The 20,053-nt window shown below is 46.4% G+C and overlaps 1 protein-coding gene and 1 long non-coding RNA gene across 5 annotated transcripts in view; both read left to right on the top strand.

Moving 5' to 3' along the window:
* The first annotated feature begins 4,513 nt into the window (after window positions 1–4,513).
* LOC123995926 lies at window positions 4,514–5,826 on the top strand. Its single transcript, XR_006831909.1, has 3 exons — window positions 4,514–4,888; window positions 5,229–5,388; window positions 5,765–5,826. It is a non-coding gene; the product is annotated as an uncharacterized LOC123995926 (long non-coding RNA).
* An 11,169-nt stretch (window positions 5,827–16,995) lies between these two features.
* Window positions 16,996–20,053, top strand: part of LOC123994647 (receptor-type tyrosine-protein phosphatase zeta-like) — a 69,644-nt gene continuing 66,586 nt past the window's right edge. For 2 of the 4 annotated variants that reach the window (XM_046297497.1, XM_046297496.1), the window contains exon 1: window positions 16,996–17,279. In XM_046297497.1, the coding sequence (XP_046153453.1) occupies window positions 17,216–17,279 (64 nt within the window). In that variant the 5' untranslated portion in view covers window positions 16,996–17,215. The remainder of the gene's footprint in view (window positions 17,280–20,053) is intronic. The other 2 variants (XM_046297499.1, XM_046297498.1) reach the window with 1 other exon arrangement.

The following is a 20,053-nucleotide window of genomic DNA, read 5'->3' as shown; positions in this document are numbered from 1 at the left end:
TTTTCACCATAGAGAATGACAGAGGCCTCTGGTAGCCAAAAGGCTATTTATCACAGAGTTTTGAAACCCAGAGACACAACATCGAGAGACTTCCGGGAACGTCGCGAAACAGACAAAATAGGGGTTTGGGGTTTGAGAAGTCATTGAGAGAACGAAATCTAAAGGCACAACCTAGATTCCAGCGCATGTCTTTTAAGCAGTTTAACATTTTATTACTCCAACCTCATGATCCCTAATAAATACAAAGTGATAAAAGGAGTGCCTTTGAATTGACAGCCTAAACATGCACAGTTCGGCGCCAGAAGACCGTCAGACTCTATGACGTGTTTCTACGCATGAGCTTAGCTAGCCAACGTTGCCATGACATCGCCTACAAGTGTGATCATTGGATATTGTAGAAGCAGTTTTAGCCTATCTTCGTATTGTACTGTCTTTGATATTAGCATGGGCAGCACCGTTGAGGGCTTCCACCATTTTAATGTATTCAACTGGGTGGGATAGCAAAACTTCATTGGCTGATCCTTCCTGGGGACCCCGGTTGTAGTCATGTCCAACCGGGTCATCAGGAGCGATCAGCCAATCGTGAAGAGGAAAATGTACTACTTCAAAATGGAGAAAGCCTCAATGGCGCTTCCCATGCTGGCCCAGACAATATAGAGAGCAATAGTAATGGCGTCTTTTTGTAGGCACTAACTCCGCCATGGTTAACCGTTAACTGACTAATGTTATCTCATAGAACAAAAGGTATAAGATCTCTTAAGCCTGTGTTAACCTCAGGCCTTATTTTCTGCATTTATCCCAAAACCCCATTCTTTCCCCATTCATTTTCCCCATAGGAATGGCTGAACGAACCAGAGGTAACTCATTTCCATTTTTTAGGAAATATTTTTTAGGACTACGTTTCCCAGACTCGGTTCTCAGGACCCCAAGCGGTTCACGTTTTGGTTTTTGCCATAGTACTACACAGCATATTCAAATAATATGTTAGGTTAGTGTTAGGGGAAAAAAACTAAATGTGCACCCCTTGGAGTCCCGAGGACCGAGTTTGGGAAACGTTGGACTAGAAGCTGGAGAGCTCTATAATGGCACAGATTCAAAGATGAGTCCTCTATCTATCTCTATGTTTTTTCCCTCATTTTGGGGGAGTGCATTGAGATGCCGCTAGGTGGCACACTACACACAGTAATCTCATGTTCTCACAGAAACAGGTCTAAGAAAGATGTTTGACAAAATGTAAGTTTCTCATGTGATACAACAAGGAAATTCCCTCTGCGTTCCGCTACAACTGTGGCAAAGCACTTGAATACAAAGTGTTATGTTTGGGGAAAATGCTATCACAACACAACACATAACTGAGTACCACTCTCCATATTCAAGCATAGTGGTGGCTGTGTCATGTTATGGGTATGCTTGTAATCGTTAAGGACTGGGGAGCTTTTCAGGATACAAAAAGAAGGAAAACTTGGTTCAGTCTGCTTTCCACCAGACACTGGGAGATTAAGTCATCTTTCAGCAGGTCAATAAACTAAAACACAAGGCCAAATTTACACTGGCGTTGCTTACCAAGAAGACAGTAAATGTTCCTGAGTGGCCGAGTTACAGTTTTGACTTAAATCTGCTTGAAAATCTATGGCAAGACCTGAAAATGGTTGTCTAGCAATGATCAACAAAACGTTTCACAGAGCTTGAACAATTTTGAAAAGAACAATCGGCATATGTTGCACTATCCAGGTGTGGAAAGCTTTTAGAGATTTACGCAGGAAGACTCACAGCTGTAATCGCTAACATGTATTGACTCAAGGGGTTAAATACTTATCTAATCAAGATCAAGTAGTGTTTTATTTTACATTTCTAACAAATGTTATCATTTTGGTTCCTATTTGACACTGCAGAGTATTTTGTTTAGATCGTTGACAAGATTTGGATGAAGTCAAGGGGTGTGAATACTTTCTGAAGGCACTGCACTCTTAAATCTCGACCTGGTACAGCCAGAGGACTGGCCACCCCTCAGGGGCCTGGTTCCCCTCTAGGTTTCTTCCTATGTTCCTGCCCTCTACTGATATTTTCCACTGTGCTTCTGCCTCTGCATTGATTGCCCTTTGGGGTTTTAGGCTGGGTGTCTGCTGATGTAAAAAGGGCTGTATAGAAATGCATTTGATTGATTGATTCTGTGCCTGAAGGTACATTGGCCCTCTAGGTTCGACAGTATTGTCAAATCAAAGACAACACTGTGGGCCACTTGCAGGTCATATGGAAAACAATTCATTTAGGGCAATGTGCAGTTGGTCAGTCTTTTATGGATGGGAACTGACAGAATAAAGGATGAGGGGAGGAGGGAGGGAGGAGGCACACGGGTGCTTTTACGGAACACTGCCCCTGCTCGGAGAGTGGATATAATAGGCCTGCCTGGTGCCCTGTTTCCATGGAGCCCAGCAACAATCCATTTCAGGGTGTCAGACTGAGGAAGGCTGCAATCCCACACACTGAAGTAAACTCTCAACTCACTAAAATTATCAAAACACATTAGAGACCACAATGTGATTGCAGTATCACCCAGCAGCAAAACATCTCATTCCTGCAGAACATTTATTCTGCAGCTCCTGCTTTGTTGTCGGTTCTGACTTCTCTCTTGATCAGTAACTGTAAGAACTGAAAACATCCAAGAAATAAGGCATATGCAAAATGGCAAGCAGGGCCAAACGGCACTCGGAATCCCAGCCGCCTTCTTTCTCTCTCTCTCTCTCTGCCTCTCTCTCTCTGCTCTCTCTCTCTCTCTCTCTCTCTCTCTCTCTCTCTCTCTCTCTCTCTCTCTCTCTCTCTCTCTCTCTCTCTCTCTCTCTCTGTCTCTCTCTCTCTCTGTCTCTCACTCAGACACACACACACACACACACACACACACACACACACACACACACACACACACACACACACACACACACACACACACACACACACACACACACACACACACACACACACACACACACACACACACACACACACACACACACACACACACACACACACACACACTAACCGTTGCTGTAAGAGCTTCATGTAAGTTAGTAGCTCTAAACCTTGTATGCAACTCTTAGCCAGTGTATAAGAGATACTCAGAGGGCTATTGTGGAGAGGAATGTCATCGAATCAGAGGCTCACTGTGAGTTCCCAGGAAGTTCTTTGTGAGATGTGACACCTGAAGAAAAAAGGAGAGCTGCTTTAAAAAAGAGAATAGTTGAATACTACAGTATGCCATTAATAACGCACGGCACTAGAGCAGAATGGCTTTAATGTCTTAGGAATTAAGAAGAATCAAGATTATAGAAAGGCTATGCATTCCTCCTCATTACAATATATCTTCATGTCAAAGTTCAGGCTGTATGTGTCGGTCTAGCTCTTCAGGAAATTGTTGAGGGATATTGCAGTGTTCTTGCCTGTTCTGCAGCTGTGGGAGGGTCATACTGGTTTGACATAGCCTTACCCTTCTATTAGCCCGTTGCTAGGAAACCCTGGGCCTCCAGCTGATTGACTATTGGCTTTCATACAGCGTTAGGACTTAGCAAACACGAGAGTAAGTCCATATGCATATCACTGAACATGTCAAGCTTAAAGGTTCAAGTTCTTACCAGGCTCTGGATCACCAGCAGAGCAGGGAAATAGGATTGATAGCTCATCATATGAGAGGCCTCTGCATCTCCTGCTGCCTCTTGATAAAGAACACCACAGGCTTGGCTCCTCTCTCAGTTTTATGTAAAAATGTGTTCATGCATACGTGCCTGTGTGTGTGCATCTGCGCTCTCTGGTCTTTGTTTTATCCCTAGAGGGAGGTGGAGACAGGAGGGTTGACTAGTACTGCCTTGCTACTCTTTGACTCTGGTTCTGTGGTCCAGATGAAAGCCCTGCCACGCACCGCTCTCCTCTCTCTGGGCTCAGGGAAGCCTGATGTCACATGAGAGGGACTGGCTGGAATGCCACACGAGGGCCTTTGAGGTCGACTGAAGGAGCTCTGTGTTTGCTTCTGCTGCTGCTGATTCACAGACGGTTGCTCCACTCTGGCTGCTGTCTCTGTGGCTGCCTGTCCCACTGCTGTCATCTCTGGCCTCTGGCAGCTCTCTGTTCCACGGAGGGAGCTGTAGAGGAGGCCAAAGACCCGCACAGAGGGACTGGACTGTCACCGTGAGGTAAATGTATTTTCTCAGTCAGACATCTCTCTGCTGTATAACTAACTGAAGGGTGGTTGAGGCCCGTGACAGGAAACAGACAGGAAACAGACTGAGTCTGTGGGGCTTTTAGAGGGTTCTGTAGAGATGTCGTGCTCCCTCCTGCCTCCTTTAGTTAGAGCGTTGACGCAGTATAGCATGAAAGCTGTATTGACTTGTCCTGTAGTTGAAAAGACTGTAATCGAGCTATTTGGCAAGGTTACATAACTCAATCAAAAACGGCATCGCCTGAGAGGATGTTGCCATGAGCAGCACAGCCACAGACAGAGAAGACAGACAGCGGTGTGTGTTTATGTGTGTTTATGTGTGTGCGTGTGCCGCCACGTACAATGGGTTGACAGCGAGGGGTGTGTGCTGTTGCCGGCTAGCACGCACACCTCGCTGTGAGTGGCTGAGACAGGCATCGATCCGTTGGGGTTATGCAACGGGGTGTCCGGAATATTGAATTTCAGGCATGACAGTTGGCTGTCAATAATGTTGACATTCGGCTACAACCTACCAGGGTGTCATGGAAACAGGGCTGGGGCAGTTAAGGAAGCCACATCAGCAGGGAGAGAGAAGATTCCGGTTTTCTTAGAGGCCATGAAGGCGGAGGAAGAGAGGAAGCATGTGTTACAGACAGAGGACACTAAAAAGACCCAACAGGATGGTGTCAAATTCTAGTCTGGGTACCTGACTTTTACTATTAATGCATCAATGCGTGTAACAGGAAGAGACACTGCATGCATACAGCCGGGAAGATATGATGCTGTGCATTACTGAAGGCTCGGCACTGATTAGCAGAATACTGTTAGTAGGCTGGTCAAATCCAGGGGGAATTCCTCATCATTGACAAACAGTCTTATGTTAGTCTGGCTGTTTGTGTCCCTCTTCCTCTCCCATATGGTTTGTGTGTTTGTTTCCCACAGGTAACTGTATCGCAGGTGCGGTGAGGTCAGCTCGGGAGATAGCGGTGTTCTACCATTGTCCTCTCTCTAACACTGGCCTGTGTGTTTTATATTCCCTCAGTCACGGATCCCATCCCAGGGCCCTTCTCACCCAGACTGACTCCCGACGCCAGCCGCCGAATACAGTCACTCCCCCAGAAGTAACCAAACACCTGGCTGCAAAGTAGAGCTTTCTCTGGTCGTAACAATGCTGTGTTTACCAGTAGCCAAAGATTTACACGGTAATGGGTCCTTATCCCACATCCACTCCCTTTATTGATGCACTTCTACTACATCTGTCATGTATTGTCATATTATGTCTTGTTCCTGTTCTTTCTCTTCACTCAGTCTTCCTCTGCTGGTCGTATTAGGTTACCTTCTCTTCCTTTCCTTCCCCCAGCGGTCCCTCATCTTCTCTAACTACCTCGTTCACCCTTTTTCCACCTGTTCCCTTTTTCCCTCTGATTAGGTCTCTATTTCTCTCTCTGTTCCTGCTTCTGTCTTTGTCAGATTCTCGTTTGAGTTTCTCATGCCAGAACCGAACTATCGTCTCGTTTGCTTCACCCTTGTCCCGTCCTGTCGGAATCAACCTGTTCATCTGATGCTACGTGTGATCAGGTGACCCAGAGTGACCCAGAGAGACCAGCAGTCTGTCGCCGCTCACCCAGCTATTCTCCTCGGCTGCTAAGAAGGGGACTCTACCCAGCTATTCTCCTCTGCTGCTAAGAAGGGGACTCTTCTGTCATATTCAGAGGGACTTTATTATTCTTTTGTCGCCCTCTCTGCGGGTTGTCTATTTTGCCATTTTTATACATCTGAAGAGGATCTATGTCTTCCCTGTGTTTTGACATTAAAAGACTCTGTATCTGTTAAACCGCTTTTGGGTCCTCACTCACGTGCATAACAACATCCTTTATGTGTTCTTACATCGATTAGCCCCGCAAAGGGCTGATGGGGAGAGACTATTCATTGACCAATAACTCTGGTCCTCCTCCCTATCTCCATTTTTCCAGTAATGGATTCTGTTGACAAGCCGACACAGTACTGTCCCGTATCTATCGTAATTTTACTTTTTTTTAAAACTAGGCAAGTCAGTTCAGAACAAATTCTTATTTCCAATGACGGCCTACCAGGGAACAATGGGTTAACTGCCTTGTTCAGGGTTGGTTTGTTAAGGATCCAGGATGTGATCTCTCTCGTGCGTTTTATACGGTCTATACTCCCTGCCGCTGTAGCACCTGTGTCTTTGAGGGTCTCATATACAATAGAGCCTTAATCTCCATCAACACAGAATGTTGTCTTTTTTGCTATCTGTTATTTCACTGCTATTCTCTCCCTATGCAGAGAGAGGAAGGACTAAACTGACCTGCCTGGAAGCTAACACTTGTTGCTCTCCTCTCCTCTCTGCCAAACGGAAAGTCTTAATGAGCAACAGGCTGCTTCCACAAAGCCACAGGTTCACTCACAAGCCAAGCACAGATACACACACACGCACACACACACACACGCACACGCACGCACACACACACACACGCACGCACACGCACACGCACACACACCCACGCACGCACGCACGCACACACACACACACAAAGGCACACACAAAGGCACACACACACACACAAAGGCACACACACACACAAAGGCGCACACACACACACAAGTACACAAACAGAGCAGCGGAACTCAAGAAGCAAAACATTGTATTGAGCAGCCTGAAAAAAATGTGGTGCAACAAGTGAAATGCATTTCCTTCCTGCATAAATTAAAGATAATCCCCTGTTAAATGATGTTAAGTTATGCAAGGGGAAAACAAGAGGGAGCCGTGGAGGAGCATGTTATTGTGTGTTTAAGTCCTGCCTCCGGATTAGAGTGGAAGTACCCAAGGGTGCACATTGTGAGAAGAGGCTCTTGGCCAAACCTCCTCAGTCGACCAAACATCTAAATCAAATCAAACGTAATTTGCTGTGTCCACATATTTTTCCGATGCGATCGCAGGCGCATCGAAATGCTTATGTTTCTAGCTCCAACAGTGCCGTGATACCTAACAATATAAAACAATACCACAAATCCCCAAAATTCAAATAAGAAATTAAGAAATATCATAACGAACAATGTTGAGTCCATAATATAAATATATAGACAGTATGGACAGGAAATGAATAGCAAAGGTGTGTACAGCAGTCGTTACAGTTGAAGTCGGAAGTTTACATACACCTTAGCCAAATACATTTGAACTCCGTTTTTCACAATTCCTGACATTTAATCTTAGTAAAAATTCCCTGTTTTAGGTCAGTTAGGATCACCACTTTATTTTACGAATGTGAAATGTCAGAATAATAGTAGAGAGAATGATTTATTTCAGATGTTATTTCTGTTATGCAGGTGAATGAGGACCCAAAAGCGACTTGGCGAAAACAGAGTCTTTATTCCAGTAAAGGAAATAGGCAATACTCCTAGACAAATCGGAGCAGAAAACAAAACATAAAAAACTAATTCCACTCGTAGTGACGAGGACAGACTGGAGACTCGACCATAAACTGTAGGTTGCCTCGGGAAGGCACCGACCGTAGCAGACTCAGACACCTGCTCACACGCAGCATCTGAGGGAAACAAGACACGACAGGGCGAGACAAAGACACAGCACGGCGAACAATATACAAGGATCCGACAGGACAGAAACGGAAAACAAGGGGAGAAATAGGGACTCTAATCAGAGGACAAGATAGGGAACAGGTGTGGAAAGACTAAATGAGTGAGTAGGAGAATGAGGAACAGCTGGGAGCAGGAACGGAACGATAGAGAGAGGAGAGAGAGGGAGGGAGAGAGAGAGGGATAGAAAAAGGGAACGAACCTAATAAGACCAGCAGGGGGAAACGAACAGAAGGGAAAGCATAATGACAAGACAATATAAGACAAAACATGACAATTTCTTTCATCACATTCCCAGTGGGTCAGAAGTTTACATACACTCTATAGGTATTTGGTAGCATTGCCTTTAAATTGTTTAACTTAGGTCAAACGTTTCGGGTAGCCTTCCACAAGCTTCCCACAATAAGTTGGGTGAATTTTGACCCTTCCTCCTGACAGAGCTGGTGTAACTGAATCAGGTTTGTAGGCCTCCTTGTTCGCACACGCTTTTTCATTTCTGCCCACAAATTTTCTATAGGATTGAGGTCAGGGCTTTGTGATGGCCACTCCAATACCTTGACTTTGTTGTCCTTAAGCCATTCTGCCACATCTTTGGAAGTATGCTTGGGGTCATTGTCCATTTGGAAGACCCATTTGTGACCAAGCTTTAACTTCCTGACTGATGCCTTGAGATGTTGCTTCAATATATTCACATAATTTTCCTACCACATGATGCCATCTATTTTGTGAAGTGCACCAGTCCCTACTGCAGCAAAGCACAACCCACAATATGATGCTGCCACCCCCGTGCTTCAAAGTTGGGATGGTGTTCTTCGGCCTGCAGGCCACCCCCTTTTCCTCCAAACATAATGATGGTCATTATGGCCAAACAGTTATATTTTTGTTTCATCAGACCAGAGGACATTTATCCAAAATGTACGATCTTTGTCCCCATGTGCAGTTGCAAACCGTAGTCTGGCTTTTTAATTGAGGTTTTGGAGCAGTGGCTTCTTCCTTGCTGAGTGGCCTTTCAGGTTATGTCGATATAGGACTTGTTTAACTGTGGTTATAGATACTTTTGGACCTGTTTACTCCAGCATCTTCACAAGGTCCTTTGCTGTTGTTCTGGGATTGACTTGCACTTTTCGCACCAAAGTACATTCAGCTCTAGGAGACAGAACACGTCTCCTTCCTTAGAGGTATGACGGCTGCATGGTCCCATGGTGTTTATACTTGCATACTATTGTTAGTACAGATGAACGTGGTACCTTCAGGCGTTTGGAAATTGCTCCCAGGGATGTACCAGACTTGTGGAGGTCTACAATTATTTTTCTGAGGTCTTGGCTGATTTCTTTAGATTTTCCCATGATGTCAAGCAAAGAGGCACTGAGTTTGAAGGTAGGCCTTGAAATACATACACAGGTACACCTACAATTGACTCAAATGATGTCAATTAGCCTAACTGTCATGTTTGTCATTTATTATCATGTCTTGTCCCTGTGCTCCCCATTCTATTCGTTTCCCTCTGCTGGTCTTATTTGGTTCTTTCCCTCCTTCTATCCCTCTCTCTCCCCCTCCCTCTCTCACTCTCTCGCTCTCTCTTCTCTCTATCGTTCCGTTCCTGCTCCCAGCTGTTCCTATTCCCCTAATCATCATTTAGTCTTCCCACACCTGTTCCCGATCCTTTCCCCTGATTAGAGTCCCTATTTATTCCTTTGTGTTCCGTTCCTGTCCCGTCGGTTCCTTGTTTAGTATTCACCATGCTGTGATTGCGTTTCGCCCTGTCCTGTCGTGTTTTTGCTGTGATTGTGTATCGCCCTGTCCTGTCGTGTTTTTTGCCTTCATCAGATGCTGCGTGTGAGCAGGTGTCTCTGTCAACTACGGCCTGCGCCTACCCGAAGCGACCTGCAGTCTGTGGCCGCTTCTCCAGTTATTTCCCCTCTATAGACTAGAGGATTTCTGTTATTCCCTGTTTGGACTTAAATAAACTCTGTTTCTGTTAAGTCGCTTTTGGGTCCTCTTTCACCTGCATGACAGAAGGAACCGACCAAGGAATGGACCCAGCGACTTCAGACGCTCGTTACACTGCCGTCAAGATCCAAGGAGCCATGCTCGGCAGACACGAGCAGGAATTGTCTGCTGCTCGCCATGCCGTGGAGAACCTGGCCGCTCAGGTTTCCGACCTCTCTGGACAGTTCCAGAGTCTACGTCTCGTGCCACCTGTTACTTCCTGGCCTGCCGAGCCTCCAGAACCTAGGGTTAATAACCCACCTTGCTACTCCGGGCAGCCCACTGAATGCCGCTCCTTTCTCACGCAGTGTGAGATTGTGTTCTCTCTCCAACCCAACACATACTCTAGAGAGAGAGCTCGGGTTGCTTACGTCATTTCACTCCTTACTGGCCGGGCTCGAGAATGGGGCACAGCTATCTGGGAGGCAAGGGCTGATTGCTCTAACAAGTTCCAGAACTTTAAAGAGGAGATGATTCGGGTTTTTGACCGTTCAGTTTTTGGTAGGGAGGCTTCTAGGGCCCTGGCTTCCTTATGCCAAGGTGAACGGTCCATAACGGATTATTCTATTGAGTTTCGCACTCTTGCTGCCTCTAGTGAGTGGAACGAGCCGGCGCTGCTCGCTCGTTTTCTGGAGGGACTCCACGCAGTGGTTAAGGATGAGATTCTCTCCCGGGAGGTTCCTTCAGATGTGGACTCTTTGATTGCTCTCGCCATCCGCATAGAACGACGGGTAGATCTTCGTCACCGGGCTCGTGGAAGAGAGCTCGCATCAACAGTGTTTCCCTGCTCCGCATCGCAACCATCTCCCTCCTCTGGCTCAGAGTCTGAGCCCATGCAGCTGGGAGGGATTCGCATCTCGACTAAGGAGAGGGAACGGAGGATCACCAACCGCCTGTGCCTCTATTGCGGAGTTGCTGGACATTTTGTTAATTCATGTCCAGTAAAGCCAGAGCTCATCTGTAAGCGGAGGGCTACTGGTGAGCGCAACTACTCAAGTCTCTCCATCAAAATCCTGTACTACTTTGTCGGTCCATCTACGCTGGACCGGTTCGGGTGCTACATGTAGTGCCTTGATAGACTCTGGGGCTGAGGGTTGTTTCATGGACGAAGCATGGGTTCGGAAACATGACATTCCTTTCAGAGAGTTAGATAAGCCTACGCCCATGTTCGCCTTAGATGGTAGTCATCTTCCCAGTATCAGATTTGAGACACTACCTTTAACCCTCACAGTATCTGGTAACCACAGTGAGACTATTTCTTTTTTGATTTTTCGTTCACCGTTTACACCTGTTGTTTTGGGTCATCCCTGGCTAGTATGTCATAATCCTTCTATTAATTGGTCTAGTAATTCTATCCTATCCTGGAACGTTTCTTGTCATGTGAAGTGTTTAATGTCTGCCATCCCTCCCGTTTCTTCTGTCCCTACTTCTCAGGAGGAACCTGGCGATTTGACAGGAGTGCCGGAGGAATATCATGATCTGCGCACGGTCTTCAGTCGGTCCCGAGCCAACTCCCTTCCTCCTCACCGGTCGTATGATTGTAGTATTGATCTCCTTCCGGGGACCACTCCTCCTCGAGGTAGACTATACTCTCTGTCGGCTCCCGAACGTAAGGCTCTCGAGGATTATTTGTCTGTGTCTCTTGACGCCGGTACCATAGTGCCTTCTTCTTCTCCGGCCGGGGCGGGGTTCTTTTTGTTAAGAAGAAGGACGGTACTCTGCGCCCCTGCGTGGATTATCGAGGGCTGAATGACATAACGGTTAAGAATCGTTATCCGCTTCCCCTTATGTCATCAGCCTTCGAGATTCTGCAGGGAGCCAGGTGCTTTACTAAGTTGGACCTTCGTAACGCTTACCATCTCGTGCGCATCAGAGAGGGGACGAGTGGAAAACGGCGTTTAACACTCCGTTAGGGCATTTTGAGTACCGGGTTCTGCCGTTCGGTCTCGCCAATGCGCCAGCTGTTTTTCAGGCATTAGTTAATGATGTTCTGAGAGACATGCTGAACATTTTTGTTTTTGTCTATCTTGACGATATCCTGATTTTTTCTCCGTCACTCGAGATTCATGTTCAGCACGTTCGACGTGTTCTACAGCGCCTTTTAGAGAATTGTCTCTACGTAAAGGCTGAGAAGTGCTCTTTTCATGTCTCCTCCGTTACTTTTCTCGGTTCCGTTATTTCCGCTGAAGGCATTCAGATGGATTCCGCTAAGGTCCAAGCTGTCAGTGATTGGCCCGTTCCAAGGTCACGTGTCGAGTTGCAGCGCTTTTTAGGTTTCGCTAATTTCTATCGGCGTTTCATTCGTAATTTCGGTCAAGTTGCTGCCCCTCTCACAGCTCTTACTTCTGTCAAGACGTGTTTTAAGTGGTCCGGTTCCGCCCAGGGAGCTTTTGATCTTCTAAAAGAACGTTTTACGTCCGCTCCTATCCTCGTTACTCCTGACGTCACTAGACAATTCATTGTCGAGGTTGACGCTTCAGAGGTAGGCGTGGGAGCCATTCTATCCCAGCGCTTCCAGTCTGACGATAAGGTTCATCCTTGCGCTTATTTTTCTCATCGCCTGTCGCCATCTGAGCGCAACTATGATGTGGGTAACCGTGAACTGCTCGCCATCCGCTTAGCCCTAGGCGAATGGCGACAGTGGTTGGAGGGGGCGACCGTTCCTTTTGTCGTTTGGACAGACCATAAGAACCTTGAGTACATCCGTTCTGCCAAACGACTTAATGCCCGTCAAGCTCGTTGGGCGTTGTTTTTCGCTCGTTTCGAGTTTGTGATTTCTTACCGTCCGGGTAGCAAGAACACCAAGCCTGATGCCTTATCCCGTCTGTTTAGTTCTTCTGTGGCTTCTACTGATCCCGAGGGGATTCTTCCTTATGGGCGTGTTGTCGGGTTAACAGTCTGGGGAATTGAAAGACAGGTTAAGCAAGCACTCACGCACACTGCGTCGCCGCGCGCTTGTCCTAGTAACCTCCTTTTCGTTCCTGTTTCCACTCGTCTGGCTGTTCTTCAGTGGGCTCACTCTGCCAAGTTAGCTGGTCATCCCGGTGTTCGAGGCACTCTTGCGTCTATTCGCCAGCGCTTTTGGTGGCCGACTCAGGAGCGTGACACGCGCCGTTTCGTGGCTGCTTGTTCGGACTGCGCGCAGACTAAGTCGGGTAACTCTCCTCCTGCCGGTCGTCTCAGACCGCTCCCCATTCCTTCTCGACCATGGTCTCACATTGCCTTAGACTTCATTACCGGTCTGCCTTTGTCTGCGGGGAAGACTGTGATTCTGACGGTTGTCGATAGGTTCTCTAAGGCGGCACATTTCATTCCCTCGCTAAACTTCCTTCCGCTAAGGAGACGGCACAAATCATTATTGAGAATGTATTCAGAATTCATGGCCTCCCGTTAGACGCCGTTTCAGACAGAGGCCCGCAATTCACGTCACAGTTTTGGAGGGAGTTCTGTCGTTTGATTGGTGCGTCCGTCAGTCTCTCTTCCGGGTTTCATCCCCAGTCTAACGGTCAAGCAGAGGGCCAATCAGACGATTGGTCGCATACTACGCAGCCTTTCTTTCAGAAACCCTGCGTCTTGGGCAGAACAGCTCCCCTGGGCAGAATACGCTCAAGTCGCTTCCTTCGTCTGCTACCGGGTTATCTCCGTTTCAGAGTAGTCTGGGTTACCAGCCTCCTCTGTTCTCATCCCAGCTTGCCGAGTCCAGCGTTCCCTCCGCTCAGCGTTTGTCCAACGTTGTGAGCGCACCTGGAGGAGGGTGAGGTCTGCACTTTGCCGTTACAGGGCACAGACGGTGAGAGCCGCCAATAAACGCAGGATTAAGAGTCCAAGGTATTGTTGCGGCCAGAGAGTGTGGCTTTCCACTCGCAACCTTCCTCTTACGACAGCTTCTCGTAAGTTGACTCCGCGGTTCATTGGTCCGTTCCGTGTCTCCCAGGTCGTCAATCCTGTCGCTGTGCGACTGCTTCTTCCGCGACATCTTCGTCGCGTCCATCCTGTCTTCCATGTCTCCTGTGTTAAGCCCTTTCTTCGCACCCCCGTTCGTCTTCCCTCCCCCCTCCCGTCCTTGTCGAGAGCGCACCTATTTACAAGGTACATAAGATCATGGACATGTGTTCTCGGGGACGGGGTCACCAATACTTAGTGGATTGGGAGGGTTACGGTCCTGAGGAGAGGAGTTGGGTTCCGTCTCGGGACGTGCTGGACCGTTCACTCATCGATGATTTCCTCCGTTGCCGCCAGGATTCCTCCTCGAGTGCGCCAGGAGGCGCTCGGTGAGTGGGGGGTACTGTCATGTTTGTCATTTATTATCATGTCTTGTCCCTGTGCTCCCCATTCTATTCGTTTCCCTCTGCTGGTCTTATTTGGTTCTTTCCCTCCTTCTATCCCTCTCTCTCCCCTCCCTCTCTCACTCTCTCGCTCTCTCTTCTCTCTATCGTTCCGTTCCTGCTCCCAGCTGTTCCTATTCCCCTAATCATCATTTAGTCTTCCCACACCTGTTCCCGATCTTTTCCCCTGATTAGAGTCCCTATTTATTCCTTTGTGTTCCGTTCCTGTCCCGTCGGTTCCTTGTTTAGTATTCACCATGCTGTGATTGCGTTTCGCCCTGTCCTGTCGTGTTTTTGCTGTGATTGTGTATCGCCCTGTCCTGTCGTGTTTTTTGCCTTCATCAGATGCTGCGTGTGAGCAGGTGTCTCTGTCAACTACGGCCTGCGCCTACCCGAAGCGACCTGCAGTCTGTGGCCGCTTCTCCAGTTATTTCCCCTCTATAGACTAGAGGATTTCTGTTATTCCCTGTTTGGACTTAAATAAACTCTGTTTCTGTTAAGTCGCTTTTGGGTCCTCTTTCACCTGCATGACACTAACAGAAGCTTCTAAAGTCATGACATAATTTCCCGGTATTTTCCAAGCTGTTTAAAGGCACAGTCAACCTAGTGTCTGTAAACTTCTGACCCACTGCAATTGTGATACAATGAAATAATAGTCGGTAAACAATTGTTGGAAAAATGACTTGTGTCATACACAAAGTAGATGTCCTAACTGACTTGCCAAAACTATAGTTTGTTAACAAGAAATTTGTGGAGTGATTGGAAAACGAGTTTTAGTGACTCCAACCTAGGTGTATGCAAACTTCCGACTTCAACTGTATGAAGGATCAGCCTTGACTAGAATACAGTATATACATATGAAGTGTGTAAAACCGTATGTAAACATTGTTAAAGTGCCCTGCGCTTGCGGACAGAGCCGCTGGACCATTGCAGGTTGTCAGTGATGTGCACGTTGAGGAGCATGAAGCTTTTCACCTCCACTGCGGCGCCTTCTTCAATTCTCTCCACTGCAGCCTCCTTTGTTTTGTTGATGTTGAGGGAGAGGTCATTTTCCTGGCACCACTCCGCCAGGGCCCTCACCTCCTCCCTGTAGTCCAGGGATCAGCAACTAGATTCAGACACAGGTATCATGTTTCAGGGCAGACCCACATGCAGACAATGTCAAAGTAACAAAGGTTTATTGCTAGAACAGGAGGCAGGCAAAACGACAGGTCAAGGGCGGGCAGAGGTCAGTAATCCCGAACAGAGTCCAAAAGGTACAGAACGGCAGGCAGTCTCGGGGTCAGAGCAGGCAGAGGTCAATAATCCAGGGTGGTGTGACACGGTACAGAGCGGCAGTCAGGGTCAGGGCAGGCAGAATTGTCATCCCGGGGAAACTAGAAACAGACAGAAGCAAGGGGGAAAACCCTGGGAGGCTTGACGAACAAAACGAACTGGCAACAGACAGAGAGCACAGGAATAAATACACTGGGGATAATGGGGAAGATGGGCGACACCTGGAGGGGGGAGGAGACGAGCACAAAGACAGGTGAAACAGATCAGTGTGTGACAGCGGGCCTATTTCTCCGGCCAGTTGAGGGACCCTGCTATAGGCTGTCTCTTCATGGTTGGTAATCAGACCTACCACTGTTGTGTCATCAGCAAACTTGACGATTGAGTTGTCATGGATGAACAGGGAGTACAGGTCAACACACCCTTGTTGGGGCCCCCGTGTTGAGAACCAGCGTGGTGGAGGTGTTGTTGCCTATATTCACCACCTGGGGTCGGCCCTACAGGTAGTCCATGACCCAGTTGCAAAGGATGGGGTTCAGATCCAGGGCCCCGACCATAGTGATGACCTTGGAGAGCACTATGGTCCTGAAGGCTGAGCTGTAGTCAATGAACAGCGTTCTTACATAGGTATTCCTCTTGTCCAGATGGGATAGGGCAGTGTGCAGTGTGATAGTGATTGTGTTATCCGTGGATGGAGGCAGTACGCAAATTGTAGTGGGTCTAGGGTGTCAGGTAAGATGGTGGTGATATGGTCCTTAACTAAGCCTCTCAAAACACCTCATGATTATAGAAGTGAGTGCTACGAAGCAATAGTCATTAGTTTAGTTACCTTCGCTTTCTTTGGAACAGGAACAATCTTGAAGTGGGAACAACAGACTGGGATTGGGAGAGATTGAATATGTCCGTGAACACTCCAGCCAGCTGGTCTGCGCATGCTCTGAGAACGCGGCTAGGGATGCCGTCTGGGCCGTCTGCCTTGCGAGGGTTCACGCGCTTAAATGTCTTACTCGCATCGGCCACGGAGAACGTGAGCCTTCGTTGTGACTGTGAGACCATGTTGCCCAGCACCATATAATAGGAGAAACAGTAATAGAGGTTTCACATGGGGTGAAGCCAACACCCTACCCCCAGCTCTGTACTCTGCAGAGGAGAAATATAATGAGACTTGAGATCTGGATTCCTATGGGAATATTGAAGTGTTTGTGAACAACAATTTCACAAAGGTTTATTCAGATGATGGGAGGCACAGTCGTAGGCCCTTATTATTGGCAAATGATGAAACAGCCCTACTCATCTCCTAGCTGTTATAGTAGAGACCCCAAGACATTATCCTGGCTTTACTTTTCCATCATGCAATTATGCTGATTGGCTCTATTTTCATTTAAATAACAACTTCTTAGTGTAGTTGCATTAGGCACTAAATTGGCATTTCGTCTTTGTGAGCTCACAAAAATAAAAGTTTTGCCTTCTGAATATGCACGTTTCCCCTTATCGCTGGCCAGCCAGTAGTCATTTCATGTCACCATTCAGAAAGCATGTTCAACCATCAGTTTTTCCCTCCCGCTGCGCCTGTGTGAGTAGTGGGCGGCGCGCATACCAAATCCCCCTCTCCATACCCAGCCAGTGTTGTACATGAGAGAGTGGAGCCACTCCGTTTCCTCCAAGCAGAGAGCGAAATACAGGGAGGGAAGAGAGACAGGAGGACCGGAGCGCCGACATCGGCGGTATGAAGCGAGTGTAGCATCTTAGAGCTCGCGCCAGAAATTCAGCTTGTTTTGCTACAATTATTTTTTTTGCGTTTAAAATTCAGTTTGCCGCTGAATCGGAGACTATGGAACTGACTGTATCCAGGGTGCTGATTCCCATTGCGCAGCTCCTGGTTTTCTGCCAGATAGGTAAGGAAGAATAATATTTATAGATTTTGATAAGTGCAATGATTTATGTGTGATACGCATTATCAGCGGTTTTTGCTGGAGTGTGCACAGCCCATGTCAGTAACTGGCTAATGTTGTCTCTATATTTGATGCTATTGTGCATTCACTCAACGGTGAAATATTTGACACTAGCAAACAAATAAAGACAGGGACCGTGGTGAATGTAAAATGTGCATCCCAAATGCCACTCCACCTGATACATCTCAGGACCATTTGGAGAAATCACACTGTTGATTTATCATGAACAGACTTTTAACATTTGGAAAACTTTAAACATTTTGATAGAAGCATTTCACTTGACATTTCAAGAGGACTCATTTGTAGGCTGTTAACAGAGTTTTTCTGATGGCATTTGGACATGCCATTGATAGCCTTTAACTTGATGTTGAAAGCCATAGTATTGATCCTTTAAAAGGATTGTCTTGTCTATCTACTATTTCCCTGGCATGAACACTGACAATGGGGTCGGTTTCGTGGATGGTTTTCTGGTCAAAGACTAGATGGAAAAGAAAGAGGAAGTGCTTTTGAGAGTTTTGATATCTGCCATCTGCTTTTTCCGTTTCTTCTAATCCCTTGGCTGAGTCATTATCTGTGATCTAAAAAAAGCATCTCAGAGATGGACAGTTTTGCTATGGGGTTTTATGGGAATTGGGAATTATGGGGGAAATTATTTGGAGGGAAAAGAAGGAGGGAGCACATCTCTAAGCCATCTGTTCCTCAATATGCCAGGCCACCATACAGGAGTTGGCCACAGACACACACACACACACACACGCACACACGCACACACACACACACACACACACACACACACACACACACACACACACACACACACACACACACACACACACACACACACACACACACACACACACACACACACACACACACACACACACACACACACACACAAACAACATAAGGCACTCATCCTGTGTCTCACAAATAGAAACATCCATCTGCATGCAAGACTATCACCAATTTGACTGTTTGGATACAATCAACACATTCACTCCATGCCATATGTAAAAAGAGAAAGAAAGAATATATATATATATATATATTTACTGTAGACTAGATTACGGTAATTAGCCTAGATATGAACAGTGCAGAACAGTACATTAGGAACTAATGTAAAGTAACAGCTGTGGTGTGTGCCAGTGTCAGGGTCAAATTTTGGCCACGGGTGGTGGGCATGGCTAGGGTTAGTTTTCACTTCAGTCGGACCGGTTCAGAAAGTGGAACAATCCTCATAGAAAGCAATGGATGATTGACTGAATTGAAAACGGAACTAAACCCAACCCTGATCAGGAGAGCCCCGGGAGAGTTCATAAGCAGTAGCGTGGTAATGACATAATACCCATTGAGCAGAGCCAGCAGCGCTATAGGGCAGGCTCTCTTTATTTCTCTGGGCTGGGTGGACAGGGACAGAGTTAGTGTACGTGCGAGGCTCTGAAAGCACACAGAGTCTGTTAGTCTACCATCAGAGAAGATCTCATCCTAACGCTGATGCTGATCAGTGGATCACTGTGGATAATGTTGCCCTATTATGTATCTAAATGAGATGGTTGTAACACCATCTATGGGCAGGGCAAGAGTGTCGTTCCACCTCAAAAAGCACAAGCATTTCGACACCCACGGTATCAGATTGTTTTGAAATTGTTTCTGTAGTTAGAAAGAGATACGATTACAATTCCTGCAACATTATTTTGTTTAAATATCATTTTATCTCTGAGAAATTAAGCTAATTACATCAGATTACATCCAGATTTTGGCCATTTAAATATATAGGATTCATATAATATTCAAAAACCATAGTACCTAACATCTGATTTGGACCAAACTTTTTTCAACAATGAGTTAGACACGAGGAATCCAAAGAAACTGTTTGAAGCCACCCACAGATGCCACACCCCAACAACAAATCTTTAGTATCTGACAAGTAGCATGGAGCTGCGGCTTGGAGTATTGCTTCTTCACCCTATGTAATGTATTCCCAGTGAATTTGATCATGTTTTTCCCCCGTTTAGATAAATTATTAATTGAAGTTGTTACGTCCCATCCTACATCCTGGTATTGGGGCTTTTGACAAGTTCTTTGAATTTCTCATGTCTTACTCATTCTTTGAAAAAAGTTTGGTCCAAATCGGATGTTAGGTATATGTATTGAATATCGAATTCATGTTGAATGGATTTGGGTGCAATCAATTAGCTTCATTTCTCAGATATCAAGTAATATTTCAACAAAATAGTGTTGAAGGATTGCTCATATTATCTGTTTCTAACTAAGTAAACAATTTCAGAACAATCTGACATGGTGGGTGTCATGGCTTGCTGAAATTACATGGAATGACCCTAGAGGGTTATTGAATGAATGTGAAGAATTGATCTTCCACACTGTTATCTCAATGGGTGTGATTGGGATGCATGAAGTAACGTTGTTATCTCAATGGGTGTGATTGGGATGCATGAAGTAACGTTGTTATCTCAATGGGTGTGATTGGGATGCATGAAGTAACGTTGTTATCTCAATGGGTGTGATTGGGATGCATGAAGTAACGTTGTTATCTCAATGGGTGTGATTGGGATGCATGAAGTAACAGCACGAGATGGTGAACTTTCGACTTCAACTGTAAGTGCCGATATGATATCTATCACGATATATCACAATTCTATATGTATTGCAACTTGATACTGAGATTTTCTGGGCGATTCAATGTTAAAAACCTATTG

This window comes from Oncorhynchus gorbuscha, linkage group LG14 (genome assembly GCF_021184085.1).
Source record: "Oncorhynchus gorbuscha isolate QuinsamMale2020 ecotype Even-year linkage group LG14, OgorEven_v1.0, whole genome shotgun sequence".
NCBI lineage: Eukaryota > Metazoa > Chordata > Actinopteri > Salmoniformes > Salmonidae > Oncorhynchus > Oncorhynchus gorbuscha.
This window is presented reverse-complemented; position numbering and strand designations above follow the sequence as displayed.